This window comes from Oncorhynchus kisutch, linkage group LG8, assembly GCF_002021735.2.
Source record: "Oncorhynchus kisutch isolate 150728-3 linkage group LG8, Okis_V2, whole genome shotgun sequence".
NCBI classification, from domain to species: domain Eukaryota; kingdom Metazoa; phylum Chordata; class Actinopteri; order Salmoniformes; family Salmonidae; genus Oncorhynchus; species Oncorhynchus kisutch.
The window spans coordinates 27,036,017-27,058,212 of NC_034181.2; the positions used below are offsets into that span (position 1 = coordinate 27,036,017).

At 43.4% G+C, this 22,196-nt stretch overlaps 1 protein-coding gene across 6 annotated transcripts in view; it reads right to left on the bottom strand.

The window, feature by feature from the left end:
• Nucleotides 1–3,728: 3,728 nt before the first annotated feature.
• The window catches only part of LOC109895959 (WSC domain-containing protein 2), a 92,243-nt gene continuing 73,775 nt past the window's right edge, over nt 3,729–22,196 (bottom strand). For 4 of the 6 annotated variants that reach the window (XM_020490096.2, XM_020490092.2, XM_020490095.2 and 1 more), the window contains 4 exons: nt 18,887–19,061; nt 8,157–8,321; nt 7,813–8,013; nt 3,729–4,600 (listed from right to left, as the gene is read on the bottom strand). In XM_020490096.2, coding sequence (XP_020345685.1) covers nt 4,242–4,600; nt 7,813–8,013; nt 8,157–8,321; nt 18,887–19,061 — 900 coding nt within the window. In that variant the 3' untranslated portion in view covers nt 3,729–4,241. The remainder of the gene's footprint in view (nt 4,601–7,812; nt 8,014–8,156; nt 8,322–18,886; nt 19,062–22,196) is intronic. The other 2 variants (XM_031829989.1, XM_020490100.2) reach the window with 1 other exon arrangement.

A 22,196-nucleotide genomic window follows, 5' to 3' on the forward strand; every position in this document is an offset into this window, starting at 1 on the left:
TAAGGACAGGGGAGCTTTTCAGGATAAAAAGAAATGGAATGGAACTGAGCACATGCAAAATCCTAGAGGAAAACCTGGTTCAGTCTGGTTTCCACCCGACAATGGGAGATTAACTCACCTTTCACCAGGACAATAACCTAAAACTCAAGGCCAAATCTACAATGGAGTTGCTTTACCAAGAAAATAGTTCATGTTCCTGAGTGGCTGAGTTACAGTTTTGATTTAAATCTACTTAGGATCTATGGCAAGCCCTGAAAATGGTGGTCAAACAATGATCTACAACCAATTTGACTGAGCTTGAAGAATTAAAAAAATAATAATGGGCAAATGTTGCACAATCCAGGTGTGGAAAGCACTTAGAGACTTAACCAGGTGTAATTTCCACCAAAGTTGCAATCTACAAAGTGTGAATACTTATGTAAATGAGATATTTCTGTATTTCATTTTCAATAAATTTGCAAAAATTTCTAAAAGCATATTTTCAGTTTGTCATTATGGTGTATTGTGTGTAGATGGGTGAGAAATTAATGTAATCAATTTTGAATTCAGGCAGTAACACAACAAAATGTGGAACAAGTATTAATACTTTCTGAAGGCACTGTATTAGTCCAATGGAAATCTGTTTGAGTTCTCAAGCATTCTATCATTTCAGACACAGCAGTTGCATTAATTGTATAACTAGAACCTTGGTATTTTGTTTTCAGAAGTTAGAACACTCTCAACACTAGTGCGTCTGGTGATGCATTAAGTGACCAGTTTATTAAGCAATAAGGCCACCATTTTGAGAAAAAACTACTGGTTCTGCAGAGTCATTTAGCAGAAGTGGTAGATACGAAATAGAGCTGTTTACAGAAAATAACATTCAATGAATCCACAATAAATTCATTGTGCACAGTGTGGTTAGCTGACCAGCTCTGACGAGACGGATGAACAAGCATTCGATGAGTTGATCAGTAGAATCGAGGCTAGTTATTGAAAGGGCTGTCTTGACAAGAGGCAGTAATGTTCCATTGAGCCTGTTGGTCAAAACAAACTATAGAGGGTTTAATATTCAGTGTTCCAGAGCTGTTGTCAGTAACCAAAAGCACTTCTGTATAATACATCAGTAGGACTGATACAGCACAGTTTTATGTGAGGCCAATGCTCCAGAAAACTAGAGATGCTGTATGATCGAGCTGTATCACCTCAGGCTCTCCTCATAGGAATACTGCTGAAGAATGAGGAGAAGAGTGGGGAGACCTGTCCTCATGGTGTGTCCGCAGGGATGGATGGAGAGACGAGTGTTCAGTCCCATTCACTGCCTCTTCTTCTAGGTTGACTTGGCTCTATTCAATCAGATCCGCTTTAGCCAATATCCAATAGCGGTTAGAGCTGTCAAATCCACTCAGCCAACACAGCCACAAGTGGCTCCTGGCATTATACCTAACACAGACATTGCCATTGGATCGCACTGAGTTGCATTATCAGAAACCCTATGCAGCATTGTTCAAAATATTAGAACACTAATGTGAGATGTAATCTACACCTTCATTAGGATGATAGAAACCCTCAGTATTTTATTTAAAGATTTTTTTACATTTGAAGGTAATTATTTCTTATATAGCCTACACTTTCTCGTTCTGAACTTCTAACTTGAGTGGGGCGGGTGTTTGCTTCATGACAATGATCGCAAGAGCAGCTGCTCACCGATTTGAAGGCTCCAATGCAGTTCCACCTCTGACTTGCCAAATCATCCTCTATTTGGGTGTCTGCTATCACCAGTTAATTCTTTATCTGTTTCAATCTAGGCCTTGTTTGCTTTCGCAAACTTGGTTGGTTGCTTTCTCCAACCAAGTCACGGATCGGATCGGAGTGTTGCAGCCATCTAAGGCACTGGTTTGGACCACATCCTCATTTTAAGTTCAGTAGCTTTCAAATATACAGTATTCAGCAAATGGAAGTATACATATAGTACAGTGCCTTGTGAAAGTATTCGCCCCCCTTGAACTTTGCGACCTTTTGCCACATTTCAGGCTTCAAACATAAAGATATAAAACTGTATTTTTTTGTGAAGAATCAACAACAAGTGGGACACAATCATGAAGTGGAACGACATTTATTGGATATTTCAAACTTTTTTAACAAATCAAAAACTTAAAAATTGGGCGTGCAAAATTATTCAGCCCCCTTAAGTTAATACTTTGTAGCGCCACCTTTTGCTGCGATTACAGCTGTAAGTCACTTGGGGTATGTCTCTATCAGTTTTGCACATCGAGAGACTGACATTTTTTCCCATTCTTCCTTGCAAAACAGCTCGAGCTCAGTGAGGTTGGATGGAGAGGATTTGTGAACAGCAGTTTTCAGTTCTTTCCACAGATTCTCGATTGGATTCAGGTCTGGACTTTGACTTGGCCATTCTAACACCTGGATATGTTTATTTTTGAACCATTCCATTGTAGATTTTGCTTTATGTTTTGGATCATTGTCTTGTTGGAAGACAAATCTCCGTCCCAGTCTCAGGTCTTTTGCAGACTTCATCAGGTTTTCTTCCAGAATGGTCCTGTATTTGACTCCATCCATCTTCCCATCAATTTTAACCATCTTCCCTGTCCCTGCTGAAGAAAAGCAGGCCCAAACCATGATGCTGCCACCACCATGTTTGACAGTGGGGATGGTGTGTTCAGGGTGATGCGCTGTGTTGCTTTTACACCAAATATAACGTTTTGCATTGTTGCCAAAAAGTTCAATTTTGGTTTCATCTGACCAGAGCACCTTCTTCCACATGTTTGGTGTGTCTCCCAGGTGGCTTGTGGCAAACTTTAAACAACACTTTTTATGGATATCTTTAAGAAATGGCTTTCTTCTTGCCACTCTTCCATAAAGGCCAGATTTGTGCAATATACGACTGATTGTTGTCCTATGGACAGAGTCTCCCACCTCAGCTGTAGATCTCTGCAGTTCATCCAGAGTGATCATGGGCCTCTTGGCTGCATCTCTGATCAGTCTTCTCCTTGTATGAGCTGAAAGTTTAGAGGGACGGCCAGGTCTTGGTAGATTTGCAGTGGTCTGATACTCCTTCGATTTCAATATTATCGCTTGCACAGTGCTCCTTGGGATGTTTAAAGCTTGGGAAATATTTTTGTATCCAAATCCGGCTTTAAACTTCTTCACAACAGTATCTCGGACCTGCCTGGTGTGTTCCTTGTTCTTCTCTGCGCTTTTAACGGACCTCTGAGACTATCACAGTGCAGGTGCATTTATACGGAGACTTGATTACACACAGGTGGATTGTATTTATCATTATTAGTCATTTTGGTCAACATTGGATCATTCAGAGATCCTCACTGAACTTCTGGAGAGAGTTTGCTGCACTGAAAGTAAAGGGGCTGAATAATTTTGCACGCCCAATTTTTCAGTTTCTGATTTGTTAAAAAAGTTATCCAATAAATGTCGTTCCACTTCATGATTGTGTCCCACTTGTTGTTGATTCTTCACAAAAAAATACAGTTTTATATCTTTATGTTTGAAGCCTGAAATGTGGCAAAAGGTCGCAAAGTTCAAAGGGGCCGAATACTTTCGCAAGGCACTGTATATTTCAGCTCTAACAAAACAAAACATTTAGTCGGAAAATGACAGCCCATTAAAAGGTTTTGTGACCATTTTTAAACCATTTCATAAAAGAGTATTTGTTATTCTAATCTGTGATAGCAGCAGATCCTGTTCAATAACATACATTATGCATACACATAGACTTCTTACAGTTCTTTTTAATCATCACTTTCAGATTAACAGGAATTTGCTCCTTTTGGTCAGTTGACAGTAATCCAACCATTATGTACTTGGATGTGCTTCCAACACAGCTACTGTACCTTAATGTTAAGTCATAGTGCACAACACATACATGTGCATAGAGGGGGAAGTGCTTCTCATTGGTCCTTATTTGAGTTCCCCAATGAATCCATGTTCATCAGCCAAGTAGCTAAATGTCATTTCTAAAGCAGTATACATCTTGATGCTGTTGTCATAATCAGCCAGTTAAACTAATAAAGAAAAAGGGATGTGAGAAATAAGGAGACAAATAAAGAGGTGGAGGGGAATAGGGAAGTACTTTAAATACAAACGTATTTCCTACACATAGATTTTCAGGTCATGTGAATTTTTGGACATGGATGCCATTGATCCCAGAACAATATGTGCAAAGGGAAGAGATATTATAACAGAGTGAGAAAGAGAGAGAGAGAGGGAAAGGAAAGGAGATCATATCATCTCGAAGTTGGTCGGTACTCCTTGGGCACCCCGGCCATGTTCCTCTTCTTAAGGGCAGCGTCTACAGTCATGACCAGTTCGTCAATGCTAGCACGCATCTCGGGTGTGTACGGGTCGTACTCCAGCTTACGCAGGCCAGAGCGCTTGAAGTTGCCATCCTTCTGTCCCTCTACACAGAGCAGGCGGTCCTCGGCCACCTCCAGGCCCAGAAACAGGACCATGTCCTTGAGCTTGGAGAACAGCTCCCTCTTCAGCTCTTCAAAGTGGACCACGTGGACGTTCCTCCCATAACGCAGCCAGTCCAGTGTGTGGGATGCCCACCAAGGAGCATAGTTCTTCACAAACTCAGGCCACTCTGCAAAACAACACAGGACACAGATTGTTTTGTTTTTTAAGGGTACACAATTGTGCCCCGGATACATCAAAGTGTAAATTATCCTAATAAAAAAATGGAACACCCATAAATGGGGAACTATTGGCTGAATGAACAGCAGTAAAGAATACAATTTGAGAGAAGCAGGTAATTTCTGCAGCTCTAAACATCCCCAGGGATTCCTGGGTAGTGAATTCAACAGAGGAGGCCTCTCTTCTAGCAGGCACATCCTTTTTTTCTAGCAGGAAATTAAGCTGTGAAGAAAGGTACACACCCCCTTCCCCCATCTCCTTTCCCTGCAGAATAATCTTCAAACACTGATGTTATTTCATTTGAGAGGTCTGGTGCAATTCAACTAGTGTAATCACAGCACATTATGCATCCTCTGAGACACGGGCTTCGTTAAGGGGATTCAATTAATGACATGTAGCAAAGCCAGTTTTAGTCCTTTTAGTAGACAGACAGACCTGCTGCAGTCTGGGAGGCTCAGGATTTACCACCAGGGTCAATGGAGAGCTTCATGGGAAAACATACTGTTGAGCAGAGATCTCCTGTTGTGGCACCAGTAGGTCTACCAGCACCCCACAGTCTACACTGTTGTTCAATTGGCTGTTAAGACAGTTCACTTCACCATACAATTTTGGAATACTTTACTGGAGAAACTTTTCAATCATTTATAATCTACAGCTCATAAAGGAATTGGCAGCCAAAACACCACAGCTATTAAATCCCCCTTGAACAAACCTCATGTTTTGTATGCCAAGCCCAGGAAGGTTTGGTTAAATAACTACAGTAGACTCTCCTAATCAGAGCAGGATAGTACAATTCAACCATTTGAATGTAGTATGTGAATGGATAGACGTTTGTTTGCTTGTCAGCTAGTTGGGATTCAGTTAGAAGTCAGAATGTGCAGTTAATTTCTGGCCATTTCTGAGTGAATAACTGAATTATGTAGCCAAGGGACAATTGTTGGTTTTGAGAATGTCGGATAATCTTTTTGACAAATTCAATCATCCACATAATCATTCAGAGACCACTTCCGAATATGACACATAGCCTACTGATACTTATGCATGTGTAGCATTCAAACTCTGGCCAAAATAATTTATGCCCCCAAGGTAATTGTATAAGGCTACAGTGCGTTGAAAGGCAACAGTAACTCTAACGTTCTTACACAATGTCCTGCTGACTCAGATATTCCATCCCAAACTGCACCCTATTCCCTATTTAGTTCAATATGGGCTCTGGTATTGCACTTTATAGGTATTATGGTGTCATTTGGAGCATGCCAGGGACTCTTCTTCCCTCCAGATCACAACTGGCAGCTGTCAGAAAGTATTTTGTCTCTCTAACGCTCCTATCGCTACACCTACAAATAAAAGAGAAACAATCATGGCAGACAGCAGTCTGAATCTGCTGATGGTTTTGAATGCTGGGGTCTGCAAGTCTTCATCTCTCTCCCAGGACAATCTCACTGGAGATTTCAGATAGGAGCCGGTTGCCATGGTTACTGACACACTCGAGTGTATCGAGGGAAAAATACATAATGCGACAACACAACATTTAAAAAATCTGCCTGTTGGAGAAGCTGAAATTGAGAAAATCTTATAACACGATAATCTGTTCAAAAAATAAAATAAAAAAATATCAGAAGACAATTCAAATTGAAAAAGTGATTGTAGAGTCTAGAAAGTGTGCAGAGAAACTGATTACTCAAATTTGTATTTTGGAGAAAACATGCAAAGAGAAGTCTTCCCTCTGAAAGTCTCTTATCGTAAGCCTATTAACTTATCCCTTACTCTTACCAACATATACCAATGTTCATTTCTCAACATGCATACTGAAACAGTATTTAACCTGTCACCCCCCCTTCATCTACACTGATTGAAATGGATTTAACAAATGACATCAATAAGGGCTCATAGCTTTCACCTGGCCAGTCTATGTCATGGAAAGAGCAGGTGTCTTTAATGTTCTGTACACTCACACATGCATTGCACATCTGCTGTACTCATCTCACAAAACCAAGCATAGTTTCTCATATTGCCTAGGCTAAGGTTCACACATCCCAAAACTACATAGTGACAACATACTGGCACTTCCTCAAGGTCCTATCTGATTCTCTCTTAGTGTTAATGCAGAAGGCGAAGTCCAAAACGCCATTCTATCATTTAAATTTATTTTATTTTATTTTACTAGGCAAGTCAGTTAAGAACAAATTCTTATTTTCAACAACAGCCTAGGAACAGTGAGTTAGCTGCCTGTTCAGGGGCAGAAACACAGATATGTACCTTGTCAGCTCGGGGACTTGAACTTGCAACCTTTCGGTTACTAGTCTAACGCTCTAACCACTAGGCTACCCTGCTGCCCCATTACCAGTCAAAAGTTTGGACATGTCTACTCATTCAAGGGTATTTCTTTATTTTTACTTTTTTATACATTGTAGAATAATAGTGAAGACATCAAAACTATGAAATAACACATATGGTATCATGTAGTAACCAAAAAAGTGTTAAACAAATCAAAATAGATTTTAGAATTTTAGATTTTAGGCAAAGGGTGGCTACTTTGAAGAATCTCAAATATAAAATATGTTTTGATTTGTTTAACACTTTTTTGGTTACTACATGATACCATATGTGTTATTTCATAGTTTTGATGTCTTCACTATTATTCTACAATGTAGAAAATAGTAAAAATAAAGAAATACCCTTGAATGAGTAGACATGTCCAAACTTTTTCTGGTACTGTAAATTGAAATCCTCTGTGGTTTATCACATTAGTTGACAAGGAAAGAGCCACTGAACATTGTCACACAGTCGCATAATGGCGGAAGGGCACATCTACATTATACCAACCCTGTTCATATCTGTTGAGTTCACCTAGTCATGACTCATCAATAATGCAGACAATTGGGTAAAACTTTACATTACCCTTATTACTGTACAACTATACTCACGCAATTACTGTGTAACAGTATTGTAACTACACATTGTACTTACACTGTACTTATAGCAGTAACCCTATTAACCGTAGCCCATACCCTAGCCTCTTGTCCACATCCTGGCTCAACCCCAACCCTTAGTACAGTGTAAATAAAGTCATATAAAGAGCAATGACAATAGTTGTTACACTGTAATTACAGCAATAATTACATAGCAATAAGGGCACTGTATCATTGGCTGAAGTCTCACCTTTCCCTCTCCAGTGGGCCTGTGAGGCAAATCCAATATGGCCGCCGTATTTGCGGTTGAACTCAGCCATGAGGGCTTTATAAGGGTTGCGGATCATGACGATGCTGGCGTCAAAGGCTTCAATCTCCTTCTTGCCGCTCTCATGTGTTTTAATGCAGACGTTCCTACCACTCCGCCAATGGTCTCGCTCACCTTTGAAGCCTTTTAAAAGAAGAAACAACAACGACAAAACGTGAACATGCTTAATAGTGTAATTTTGGCTGTTTAAGTGACTGCATGACTTCCCAATGTATAACTATCCAGTTCCCATGTCACCTGTTACCTCCAGGATAGGTCTACAGTACCTTTGTTGTAGAGGGAGCCATCAAAGTAGTAGCTGCCTGTGTAGAAGCCAGTGGCCAGCTCTATGAGGTGGCGGGCCCAGGTGTTGCCAGCCCCGGGGAAGCTGGCCAGGGCCATCAGCTGCTTGGAGCGCGTGGGCAGGAAGTGCCGGTCCATACAACGGTTATCTGAGGAAACACAGGAAAGAACACAGGTCACACATGTGATACACAATAATACATGATACAGAATAATACATGATAATACATGAAATACTCAGAATTAGTTGCGTTCCTTCCAAAAAATGTATTATGAACCAGACACAAACTTGAAATACAATACTAGCTGGACAGTGAGTGAGAATGTCAAAGGGCCTATGTACTTTAGCATGACAGGTGAACATAGAAAGCTATTTCAGGGTCATACATCCTACATTTAACATTTTTTAGAAGGGGGATTATTTAAGATGTTCTTTGAGGAGGTAGGGTTTCAGGTGCTTTTGGAAGATGGACAGGGACTCTGCTGTCTTAGCTTCAGGAAGCTGGTTCTACCATTGGGGTGCCCGGACAGAGAAGAGCTTGGGCTGAGCTGAGTCGGAGCTGCGCTCCCCTCCCGTAAGGGTGGGAGGGCAAATAGACCAGAGGTGGCAGAATGGAGTGCTTGGGTTGGTGTGTAGGGTTTGATCATAGCCTGAAGGTAGGGAGGGTAGTTCCTCTTGCTGCTCCGTAGGCAAGATCCATGGTCTTATAGTGGATGCGCGCTTCGATTGGAAGCCAGTGGAGTGTGCAGAGGAGCGGGTTGACATGGGAGAACTTGTGAAGTTTGAAAACCAGGCGGGCTGCAGCGTTCTGGATAAGTTGCAGGGGTTTAATGGCATAAGCGGGGAGCCCAGCCAACAGCGAGTCGCAGTAGTCCAGGCGGGAGATGACAAGTGCCTAGACCTTGAGCAGACAGGTGCTTCTACTACAGAGAAAGAACTGGGCAAAGGTAATGTATATCGCCATTGAAATCCAGTCATTGCTTCAAATGTCCTGCACTATACAACACAATGACCCTCATGACCTAGAGACTGACTCAGTAGACGTGTAAGCTTTGTGAGTAATGTGGTTGGTGTGGGTGGAGCTCTGTGTAGATTATGATGTTGTAACTCTGGAGGCTGTGAACTCATATGGCAGGTGAAAACCTGAGACAAATCCAACCAGGAAGTGGGAAATCTGAGGTTTGTAGTTTCATTTAAGTGATTGCCTATCCAATATGTGTCTATGGGGCGCAGATTGCACTTCCCAAGGCTTCCAGCAGATGTCAACAGTCTTTAGAAAGTTGTTTGAGGCTTCTATTGTGGAAGGGTGTCGAATAAGAGCTGTTTCAACAAGTGGACTAGGCTGAGGCCAATCAGTTGTTTACTGCGCGGTCACGCGGGAGCGCCGTTCCTTCTTTTTCCTCTGTAATGGATACGCTATTGTCCTGTTGGATTATTATTGAAGATTTATTATAAAAAGACCCTAAGTCTTGATTGTAAACATCGTTTCACATGTTTCTACAAACTGTAATGGAACGCTTTTGACTTTTCGTCTGGATTTTGTGCTCGCGCATTGTGCCTTTGGAATAGTGAACTAAACACGCGAACACAGTGGAGGTATTTGGACATAAATATATATGCAATCAAACAAAACAAACATTTCTTTTGGAATTGGGAGTCCTGGGAGTGCATTCCGACGAAGATCAGCAAAGGTAAGTGAAGATTTATAATGCTATTTATGACTTTTGTTGACTCCACAATTTGGCGGGTAACTGTATGGCTTGCTATTGTGGCTGAACCTGTTCTCAGATTATTGAATATTGTGCTTTTGCCGTAAAGTTGTTTTGAAATCTGAAAATGGCTGAATTCTTTCTGTGACTAGTTTCTGACCTAACATAATGATATGTTCTGCTTTCGTCGAAAAGCCTTTTTGAAATCGGACACTGTGGTTGGATTAACGAGAAGTGTATCTTTAAAATGGTGTAAAATACCTGTATGGTTGAGGAATTTTAATTATGAGATTTCTGTTGTTTTGAATTTGGCGCCCTGCAATTTCACTGGCTGTTGGCGAAGTGGGACGCTAGCGTCCCGAACGATCCCAGAGAGGTCAACCCTTTACACTCGTGGGAATTGGCCTATATGGATAGGGATAAATGTAAATGTTGCATGGTAGCAACTGAAAGGGAACAGTTAGGAGATTATGGTGTTAGGTTCTAATTCTCAGAGTAAAAAACTCAACGGAGACTATGAAAGCTAAGTTAATTCTTCCCAGGGGGTCAATACAGCTGCATTCAGACAAAAACATTTTCACACAAGCACTGATATTTAACCCTTCCTCCTAGGCTGAGTCTCCTCCTACACATCTGAACAAACATTGTATCTTTACTGCTAGGCAGGAAACTAAGTAATAAGGCCATAAACTTTTTTAACATGACTTGAACTCGACCCCCTTCATCACTAATCCACGGCTCTCTCCCCTTATCAATGCCTGCCACATGTGATCGCTTCCCTGCACTCAGCACCTTACAAGTTTAATTGCACACACTATATACCTTCCTTCCACAGGTAACCATTAACTTCTGTTCCAGACCATCTAACCCTAAGTACTCAATCTTTCAATAGGATTCCTGATATAATGTAAATGTTATACATTACTCTCTCTCCCTCAGTGACATGAATAAGCATATTTCATGTTCTCAGAACGCAACAATGGGAAAGTTATAAGATCAAAGTTGAGGACACAACAGTTCACCTGACACAAGACTGAATCCAAACATGACCCTGTTGATTTTATGCATTTTATGTACTTTTCGCCGCCTGCTTTGATAACGAAATCTGAGAATACTCTGGATACATTCAGTAACATGATAAGAATATTCCTGGGAAAATGTGGGGTATGTACAACAAATAGACAAAAAAATGACAAAGGTCTGAGTGAGAGGACTAACTGGTGTCTCCACATGGCCACACATCTCTCCAAAGAGTGCACAGTTCTGCGATATTTGTAAATTATTTTGTACATAATGTTTCTGCAACCGTATCTTACGGCAGAAAAGAGCTTCTAGATATCAGGACAGCGATCATTCACCTCGGATAAGACAAAAAGAAAATCAACAACAACAACAGCAGCAAGCAGGACTCACACGATATTCTCCAAACACCCCACAGGGCAGACATCCCAATTATTCGCAAAAGGAAGCGACGCAGAGGAAGAAGTGCCAGATGCCTCGTCCGGACCCGCAGAAGGCAACTAGGAAAGCTGCCGTTACCATCAAAATGACTCGCCAACGTGCAATCATTGGACAATAAACTAGACGAGGTACGATCACAAATATCCAACCAACGGGACATCAAAACTGGATATTCAGCTAGCGGGATACACGCTGCACCGGCAGGATAGAACAGCACACTCTGGTAAGACGAGGTGGGGTAGTCTGTGCATATTTGTAAACAACAGCTGGTGCACGAAATCTAAGGAAGTCTCTAGATTTTGCTCGCCTGAAGTAGAGTATATTATGATAATTTGCAGGCCACACTACTTGCCTAGAAAGTTCTCAGCTATACTTTTCGTGGCTATTTATTTACCACCACAGACAGTTGCTGGCACTAAGACCGCACTCAGTCAGCTGTATAAAGAAATAAGCAAACAGGACACCACTCACCCAGAGGAGGCGCTCCTAGTGGCCGGAGACTTTAATGCAGGGAAACTTAAATCAGTTCTACCAAATCTCTATCAACATGTTAAATGTGCAACCAGAGGGGGAAAAAATCTAGATCAGCTGTACTCCACACACAGAGACACGTACAAAGCTCTCCCTCAACCTCCATTTGGAAAATCCGACCACAACTCTATCCTCCTGATTCCTGCTTACAAGTAAAAAATTTAAGCAGGAAGAACCAGTGACTCGGTATATAAAAAAATGGTCAGATGAAGCAGATGCTAAACTACAGGACTGTTTTGCTATCACAGACTGGAACATGTTCCGGGATTCTTCCGATGACATTGAGGAATACACCACATCAGTCACTGGCTTTATCAATAAGTGCATTGAGGACGTCGTCCCCACAGTGACTGTACGTACATACCCCAACCAGAAGCCATGGATTACAGGCAAAATTCGCACTGAGCTAAAGGGTAGAGCTGCCGCATTCAAGGTGCGGGACTCTAACCCGGAAGCTTACAAGAAATCCCGCTATACCCTGTGACGAAGGGCAAAGCGTCAATACAGGGCTAAGATTGAATCATACTACACCGGCTCTGATGCTCGTCGGATGTGGCAGGGCTTGCAAACTATTACAGACTACAAAGGGAAGCATAGCCGCGAGCTGCCCAGTGACACGAGCCTACCAGACGAGCTAAATCACTTCTATGCTCGCTTCGAGGCAAGCAACACTGAGGCATGCATGAGAGCATCAGCTGTTTCAGACGACTGTGTGATCCCTCTCTCCGTAGCTGACGTGAGTAAAACCTTTAAACAGTTCAACATTCACAAGGCTGCGGGGCCAGATGGATTACCAAGACGTGTGCTCCGGGCATGTGCTGACCAACTGGCAGGTGTCTTCACTGACATTTTCAACATGTCCCTGTTTGACTCTGTAATATCAACATGCTTCAAGCAGATCACCATAGTCCCTTTGCCCAAGAACACAAAGGCAACCTGCCTAAATGACTACAGACCCGTGGCACTCACGTCCGTAACCATGAAGTGCTTTGAAAGGCTGGTAATGTCTGTATTTTGCCTTGCTACTCTTATTTTCAAAATGTCTTTATACTGTTGTTTTATTTCTTTACTTACCTACACACACACACACACACACACACACACACACTTTTGTTCTCCGCACTATTGGTTAGAGCCTGTAAGTAAGCATTTCACTGTAAGGTCTACCTCTGTTGTATTCGGTGCATGTGACAAATAAACTTTGATTTGATTCCTAAGTCATTTCAAAGCACTCTTATGACTCAAAGAAGAGTCTTTAACTATACGGTTCTTTTTTGAGCTCTCCCAGCTGTGCCGTTGACCACACTTTTAGTTGTTTTGTTTGGAACACAACCCTCCTACCTGACAGTGGCCAATTTAAATCTGCTGTGAATAAGAGCAAATGTCCATTCCGAGAGCAACACTCACACACTATATATAGCAAGAGAGCAGGGAAGGGGTGAAAAAGTAGGCTGTGTCGTTTTGATAGTATCACTTTTACAGTATAGACTCATTTTCACCTCAACTACCTCTTACCCCCAGCACATTGACTTGGTACCGGTAATCCTTGTATATAGCCTCGTTATAGTTAATTTATTGTGTTACTATTTCCTTCTTACATTTTAACTCTGCATTGTTGGGAAAGGGCTCATGAGTAAGCATTTCACGGTAAAGTCTACACCTGTTGTACAGTACCTGTCGAAAGTTTGGACACCTACTCATTCCATGGTTTTTCTTAAGTTTTACTTTTTTCTACATTGTAGAATAATAGTGAAGATATCAAAACTATGAAATAACACATATGGAATCATAACAAAAAAAAGTGTTAAACAAATCAATATATTTTATATTTCAGATTCTTCAAAGCAGCCTTTCCATTGATGACAGCTTTGCACTCTTGGCTTTCTCTCAACCAGCTTCACGAGGTAGTCACTTGTAATAAATGTCAATTAACAGGAATTTCTTTCCTTCTTAAAACCTCTTGAAGCTAGGGGCCACTATTTTTATGTTAGGAAAAATAACGTTCCCAAAGTAAACAGCCTATTTCTCAGGACCAGATGCTAGAATATGCATATAAATGACAGATTAGGATAGAAAACACTCTGAAGTTTCCAAAACTGTCAAAATATTTTCTGTGAGTATAACAGAACTGATACTGCAGGTGAAACCCTGAGGAAAATCAAACCAGGAAGTGGCTTCTATTTCGAAAAATCCATGTTCCATAGCCTGCCTTTGCTCCATTTAAAGGGATATCAACCAGATTCCTTTTCCTATCGCTTCCTCAAGGTGTCAACAGTCTTCAGACATTTCAGGCCTTTTTTTAAAAATGATGGAGAAAGATAACATCGCGTCAGGTGTTCGCATGAGTTTTGCTCGCGCAACAGAGTTTGGGCAGCCATTGCCTCTCCCTCTCCTACTGATAAAGACAGTTGCTGTTTATATATTATCGATTATATATTTTAAAAACAACCTGAGAATTGATTATAAAAAACATTTTACATGTTTCTGTGGACATTGCGGACATTATTTGGAATTTTCATCTGTGTTGTCGTGACCGCTCTTTCCTGTGGATTTCTGAACATAACGCGCCAAACAAACGGAGGTATTTTGGATATAAAAATAATCTTTATGGAACAAAAGGAACATTTATTGTGTAACTGGGAGTCTCGTGAGTGAAAACATCTGAAGATCATCAAAGGTAAACGATTCATTTGATTGCTTTTCTGATTTTCGTGACTAAGCTACTTGATGCCAAGTGTACATAATGTTTTGTCGAGCGATCGATAAACTTACACAAAGGCTTGGATTGCTTTCGCTGTAAAGCATCTTTTCAAAATCTGAGACGACAGGTGGATTAACAAAAAGCTAGGCTGTGTTTTGCAATATTGCACTTGTGATTTCATGAATATAAATATTTTTAGTAATATTATTTGAATGTGGCGCTGTGCAATTCATTGGTTGTTGATGACAATTATCCTGCTAAAGGGATGGGTAGCATCAAGAAGTTGCGTTTGAGCTAATCAGTTGTGTTGTGACAAGGTAGGGGGGTATACAGAAGATAGCCCTATTTGATAAAAGACCACATCTATATTATGGTAAGAACAGCTCAAATAAGCAAAGAGAAACGATCCATCACTAGGTCAGTCAATCTGGAAAAGGTCAAGAACTTTGAAAGTTTCTTCAAGTGCAGTCGCAAAAACCATCAAGCGCTTTGATGAAACTGGATCTCATGAGGACTGTCAGAAAAGGAAGACCCAGAGTTACCTCTGCTGCAGAGGATACGTTCATTAGAGTTGACTGCACCTCAGATTGCATCCCAAATAAATGTTTCACAGAGTTCAAGTAACAGACACCTTTCAACATCAACTCTTCAGAGGAGACTGCCTGAATCAGGCCTTCGTGGTGCAAAGAAACCACTACTAAAGGACACCAATATAAAGAAGAGACTTGCTTGGGCCAAGAACCACGAGCAATGTTCAACTGTGTTGACACAGTTGTTGTTTACGCAATAATAAAAACAGCCCCTTATAAATGCAATCTTGGTCAGGTGGGCATAATTTGAAAGCTTGTTCTTTTGCCAACATGACTAAGTTATAAAATATTATCTTACAGTGTTAGGCTTTAACACATAGAAAGGAGTCATGAGCAATGTTCTCTCTAATTTTGGCGGGCACTGAGGGCATTTTTGGTCTTGTGAGCGGAAACTTGAAGATGTGAGAATTTTGTGCAACTTCCAGGCTGGGTTTACAGTGAACACTGAGGCTGTACCCTTACAGTTTTAGACAGTAGCCAATAGGCTATTGTGGCTATTTCGGTATAATGTAGCCCTACCAACAAAACCAATGGAGCAAATCCAATAATATGTTCACATGGAAATAGCTTTTGATTTCTATGAATAGCCTACAGTTGCCTATATGTGGTGTTCAATGCAGGCCTACATTGCATGACACTTTTAAAAAGGTTTTTACATTATGAAGGGCTTGACATTAATTCATGATTTTTTACTTGGTCTGTAACACCATAGGCCAAATAGTGTAGGTGACTGTAAATTGCATTGTATGGTGCAAGAAACCACTTTACAAACTACAATGAATTATTACTACCATACAGATAATTAGACAATGTAGGCTATCCCTCTACATATTGGCGTATTTGCATATTCAAGCCTGTCTCAAAATACAACACTGCCCCTTTAATTAAGACACAAGCTTTTTACCTGACTGGCTTTTCAAAGACAGCTTGAAATGCAGTCTACACGTTATGTGCTCTTGTAGGAAGAAGCAGTAACTCCCCATTACTGACCTATGCTTATCAAAACTGGGCTAAGAATATCACCCAATGTTCACACGCACCCGCCAATATAATTTTACTCCATTTCCCTCTGGCTCTGCCTACAACAAAAGTACAGACTCAAGCTTGCAAAGTTAGATTTGTTATGGTTTGTTGCATTGAAAAGGAGCTGATATAATGTTGACTAGATCACAGGAAAAACTTGATCTATATAGTGCAAACTAATGGGGCGAACTCACTGAATTTCAATCTCTTGCATCTCTGCACAGCTTGGTATTTCGTCTGCAGGGCAGTCCTGCAGGAGCACGTGCGCAATTTAGAGGGAACATTGGTCATGTGAGGCGGGTGTTCCGTATTGGATTTTCTTCACGATAGACAAATATGGGTTAATTCTGTTCAGAACAACCCAGGGTATGAAGCAATGTCATCTTGTAACTGTACATCAAAGATAGTGATCATAAATGTTGACAAGGTATATAACATGAGTTTTATGAAATGGAAATGTGAAGTGCACATTTGGACTCAGGGGTGTTTGGCTTGCTTGTATGACATCAAAGCTGTATTTATTATAATCCTGAACTTCTTATCTTTCAAAATGCATCTAGTCATCCTAATTTACATTATTTCCCTCACTCAGACAACAAAACGTGCAAAGGTTGCCCAATTAGCAACTTCTTGTTGCATGAGGTGCTTAAGGTCAGGACGGCTGTCAGTCAAACTCGATTCCTCTGATGTAAAATAAAATACAGACCAGTATCACTTTTTTATTTTCTTTCCAAAACACTTGAGTGTGCCATCTTTGACCAACTCTCTAGCGATCTCTCTCATAACGATCTAATTGACCCTTACCAGTCAGGCTTCAAGACGCATCACTCAACCGAGACTGCTCTCCTCTGTGTCAAGGAGGGAGACTGCTCTTCTCTGTGTCATGGAGGCTCTCCACACTGTCAAAGCTAAATCTCTATCCTCTGTTCTCATCCTCCTAGATCTATCTGCTACCTTCGACATAGTGAACCATAAGATCCTCGTCTCTACCTTCTCGGGGCTGGGCGTCTCAGGCTCTACACACTCTTGGATTGCATCCTACCTGGCATGCCGCTCCTACATGGTGTCATGAAGAGGATCTGTGTCTGCTCCACGTATTCTCAAGACTGGTATCCCCCAGGGCTCGGTACTAGACCCTCTCCTCTTCTCTCTATACACCAAGTCACTTGGCTCTGTCATATCCTCATATTGTCTTTCCTAGTATTGCTATGTGGATGACACAACTACTTTTCTCCTTCCCCACTTCTGACACCCAGGCTGCGACACACATCTCTACATGCGTGGCAGATATCTCAGCTTGGATGTCGGTCCACCACCTCAAACTCAACCTCGACAAGACAGAGCTGCTTTTCCTCCATCACAGTTGGCAACTCCACAGTGTCCCCCTCCCAGAGTGAAAAGAACATTGACGTGACCCTGGACAACACAACCCTACCTCACACAGGAACCGGCGCTGGTCCTAATCCAGGCACTTGTCTTATCTCGTCTGGTCTACTGCAACTCGCTGTTGGCTGGGCTCCCCGCTGGTGCCATCAAACTCCTACAACTTATCCGGAACCCTTCAGCCCGCCTGGTGTTCAATCTTCCCAAGTTCTCCTATGTCAACCCGCTCCACCGCACATTTCACTGGCTTCCAGTTGAATCGCGTGTCCACTACAAGACCATGGTACTTGCTTACGGGGCAGCAAAAGGAACTGCCCCTCCCTACCTTCAGGCTATGCTCAAACCCTACACCCCAACCTGAGCACTCCTCTCTGCCAACTCTCTGGTGTTTTGGCCCTCCCACCTCTACAGGAGGGCAGCTGCTGCTCAACCTAGTCCAAGCTCTTCTCAGTTCCACCATTGGGGTGCCAGGACAATCTTTCCCCTGAAGCTAGGACAGCAAAGTCCCTGCCTATTTTACTGAAAACATCTGAAACCCTACCTCTTCAAATAGTATCTTAAATAATCCCACAGCACCCCTTCTCACCATTAGCTTTGACTTTGTACTTACTGTGATATGTGGTTGTCCCACTTAGCTATCTTAACTGTAAGTCTGTAACTGTATGTCAGTCTGGATAAAAGCATCTGCTAAATGACTAAAATGTAAATAAATAAATGTAAAAACCAATACAGCACTGTGAAGCGCAGGGCCTGAGCTCTGACATTATCAATAGCATGTTACTTACAGCCACTGGGCCACGTGTGTAAAGGGCTATGGAAGCAAGAGATGCTACAAGTCAGTAATGTGTGCTGAGACAGCTGGGGATGCACAGACCTTCCTCATACTGGAGCAGAAAATAAAGGTCACATAAAACATGGCCAGTGAATAGTATTAAATACTATTTCTGCTTCTGAATGTAATTAGAGTTGCTACAGCACTAAGGCAGCATCTCTCACAGCCTATCTGAGCAGCCATCAGCAGAAGTGTGATAAAACAGGGGGGGGGGGGGGGGGTGATGGTGTGAAATAAGTGAGCTAGCCATTTCACAAGAACACCCTCCCAACACCAGCTCATGGTCAGAAATACTGCCACTCCTGTACCACTTTCAGCACTCTGCCAATCTGTTCTACTCAAAGAGCATCAATACAAATCTATGGAAATCCATCCTTTAATATGAATGACATTGGTAATAGTAATTGATGTAGGTATATCCAGTCATTACAACTAGAGAGGGCTTAGAATGATGAGGTCAGTGGCACATAGTGACTCGTTTACCTTGGACCTGTGTCTGGTACACCACAAAGTACTTGTCATTCCCACAACTCTCAAACTCTTCACCATGGCAGCGGTACAGGCACATTTCCTCATCCTCCATCTCATGGAGGGAGAAGTGGGGGGTGGGGAACCCACAGAGACACCTGTCTCCAGCTAGAACCGCTAGGGACAGCTCCTTGAGGGCAGGAAGGAGGGAGGAGTGGGATGTCAGAGGGATAAAGATATATGCATATGATACACATGCACACAACACTATAGCTGTGTTTAATACTCATACTAACCGCACTAACCATACTATTTTTGACGTAAATTGAGTATATAGTATGCTTATTGATCATAGTATGCCAAAAGTTCCCGGATGACATAATAAATTCGCCAAAATACGAAGTATACATGCAGTGGACACTATTTCAGTGGTTTTAGGGTCCATAATGCAATTTTTCAGGAAATGGGCATGGCTTCATACATTTTCAGATTGTAAGAAAATTGAGGAAAATATGCAGCCGAAGTCCGATGAGAGCGGATATGTTACGACTTCCACCGAAGTCGGCTCTTCTCCTTGTTCGGGCGGCGTTCGGCGGCCGACGTCACCGGCCTTCTAGCCATTGCCACTCCATTTTTCATTGTTCCATTTGTTTTGTCTTGTTCCCCGCACACCTGGTTTACATTCCCTTATCACATTGTGTATATATATTCCTCTGTTCACCCCATGTCCTTGTGTGGAATTGTTTTGTGTTACGTGTTTTATGTGATGCACCAGGCTGGTTTTCCATGTTCCGTGTTTATTTCACGAAGTATGTTTATTTGGTAACTATAGCTTTTGTGACTGTTTTCGCGCTTTTGATTTTGACGCAGTTGCGTCCGTCTGCTGTTTGCTCCTGCCTAAATAAAGTGTACGCCTGTTCACAACTCTCTGCTCTCCTGCACCTGACTTCGCTACCAGTACGCACACCCGTGACAGAATACCACACCACCCATGGTGTTAGCAGGAGCTGGAATCCCGGTTAGAGGAGTCGAGGAACGCTTCCGAGGACACTCAGGGCACCACATCTTAGCACCACGATGAATCGCGTTGTCCAGACCATGGACCACTGGGAGAGACAGGGAGTCAATCCAGGGCCTCGATCAGCACAACCAGGGGTATCTCTACCCGCCCCTCCTGGATCCGATCCCAGTAGGATGCTTCTCTCTATTCCCAGGGAGTATGATGGGACGGCAGCACGGTGCTAGGGGTTCCTATTACAGCTGGACCTATACCTGGCCACCGTTCACCCAGCTCCATCTGGAAGGGAGAGGGTGTCCGCACTCGTCTCATGCCTCTCAGGGAGAGCTCTGGAGTGGGCAAACACCATGTGGGGAGAAGGAGATGCGGCGTTGGACCACTTCGAAGAGTTCACCCAGTCTTTGACAATCCGCCCGAGGGTAGAGCGGCGGGGGAGCGGCTCTTCCACCTGAGGCAGGGGACGAGGAGCGCCCAGGAGTTCGCCCTCGAATTCCGGTCTTTGGCCGCCGGAACAGGATGGAACGACAAGGCCCTTAACGACCACTAGCGATGCAGCCTGCCCGAGGACGTCCGGCGGGAGCTGGCCTGCAGGGATACCACCATCACCTTTGACCAACTGGTGGATCTGTCCATCCGGTTGGATAACCTGCTGGTCACCAGCGGACGTCCAGAGAGGGCTCAGTCGGTTCCATCTTCCAGCACCCCCGCTCCGGTGCCCATGGAGCTGGGAGAGGCTGCGCTTAGGGAGGCTGGAGGAAGGGCCTTCACGTGCACCATCTGTGGCCGCAGAGGGCACACTGCAGGTCGGTGCCGGGTTGGTCCCTCTGGGAGTCGAGGCAGCAGGCAGGGCTCTCTGGCATCACCCCAGGTGAGTAGGCAACACTCTCATCCAGAGCCCTCTGTTAACCACCTGTTTGTTCATGTTTGTTTTCCTGAGTTTTCCCCGCATAAGGGACTTGTCGATTCAGGCGCGGCTGGGAATTTTATCGACAGAGCGTTCGCCCTTAGTTTAGGAATTCCCATGGTTCCTGTTAGACCTTTCCCGGTACACGCACTGGATAGTCGACCCTTAGGGTCCGGGTTAATTAGGGAAGCCACCATCTCCCTGGCCATGGTGACGCGGGGGAGTCACGAGGAGAGAATCAGTCTTCCTCATTGACTCTCCTGCGTTTCTCGTGGTACTAGGCCTTCCCTGGTTGGCTCGTCATGACCCCACCATTTCATGGCAACAGAGGGCTGGTGGTCGCGAGAGTGCTCGGTGAGGTGTGTAGGGGTTTCTGTTGGTGCTACCACAGTGGAAAGTCCAGACCAGGTCTCCACCGTGTGCATCCCCCCAGAATATGCCGCGCTTCTTCACAAAACTGGATCTCAGGAGCGCTTACAACCTGGTGCGTATCCGGGAGGGAGACTAGTGGAAGACGGCGTTCAGTACCACCTCAGGGCATTATGAGTACCTCTTCATGCCGTACGGGTTAATGAATGCTCCATCAGTCTTCTAATTATTTGTAGAAGAGATTTTCAGGGACCTGCATGGGCAGGGTGTGGTGGTGTATATCGATGACATTCAGATATACTTCGCTACACGCGCCGAGCATGTGTCTTGGTGCGCAGGGTACTTGAACGACTGTTGGAGCATGACCTGTACGTCAAGGCTGAGAAATGCCTGTTCTTCCAGCAGGCCGACTCCTTCCTAGGGTATCGCATTTACACATCAGGGGTGGAGATGGAGAGTGACCGCATTTCAGCCGTACGTAATTGGTCGACTCCCACCACGGTAAAGGAAGTGCAGCGGCTTTTAAGGTTTGCCAATTACTACCAGAGATTTATCCGGGGTTTTGGCCAGGTGGCTGCTCCCATTACCTCACTGCTGAAGGTGGGGTCTTGTTTTGTTTGCAGTGGTCGGCTGAGGCAGACAGGGCTTTTGGGCACCTAAGGGCTCTGTTTACTTCGGCTCCCGTGCTGGCCCATCCGGATCCCTCTTTGGCGTTCATAGTGGGTGGAGGTGGACGCGTCCGAGGCTGGGATAGGAGCCGTGCTCTCTCAGCGCTCGGGCACGCCACCGAAGCTCCGCACCTGTGCCTTCTTCTCGAAGAAGCTCAGCCTGGCGGAGCGGAACTATGATGGGGGGGACCAGGAGTTGTTGGCTGTGGTTAAAGCATTGAAGGCGTGGAGACATTGGCTTGAGGGGGCTAAACACCCTTTCCTCATCTGGACTGACCACCGCAACCTGGAGTATATCCGGGCAGCGAGGAGACTGAATCCTCGTCAGGCAAGGTGGGCCATGTTTTTCTTACCCGTTTTGTGTTT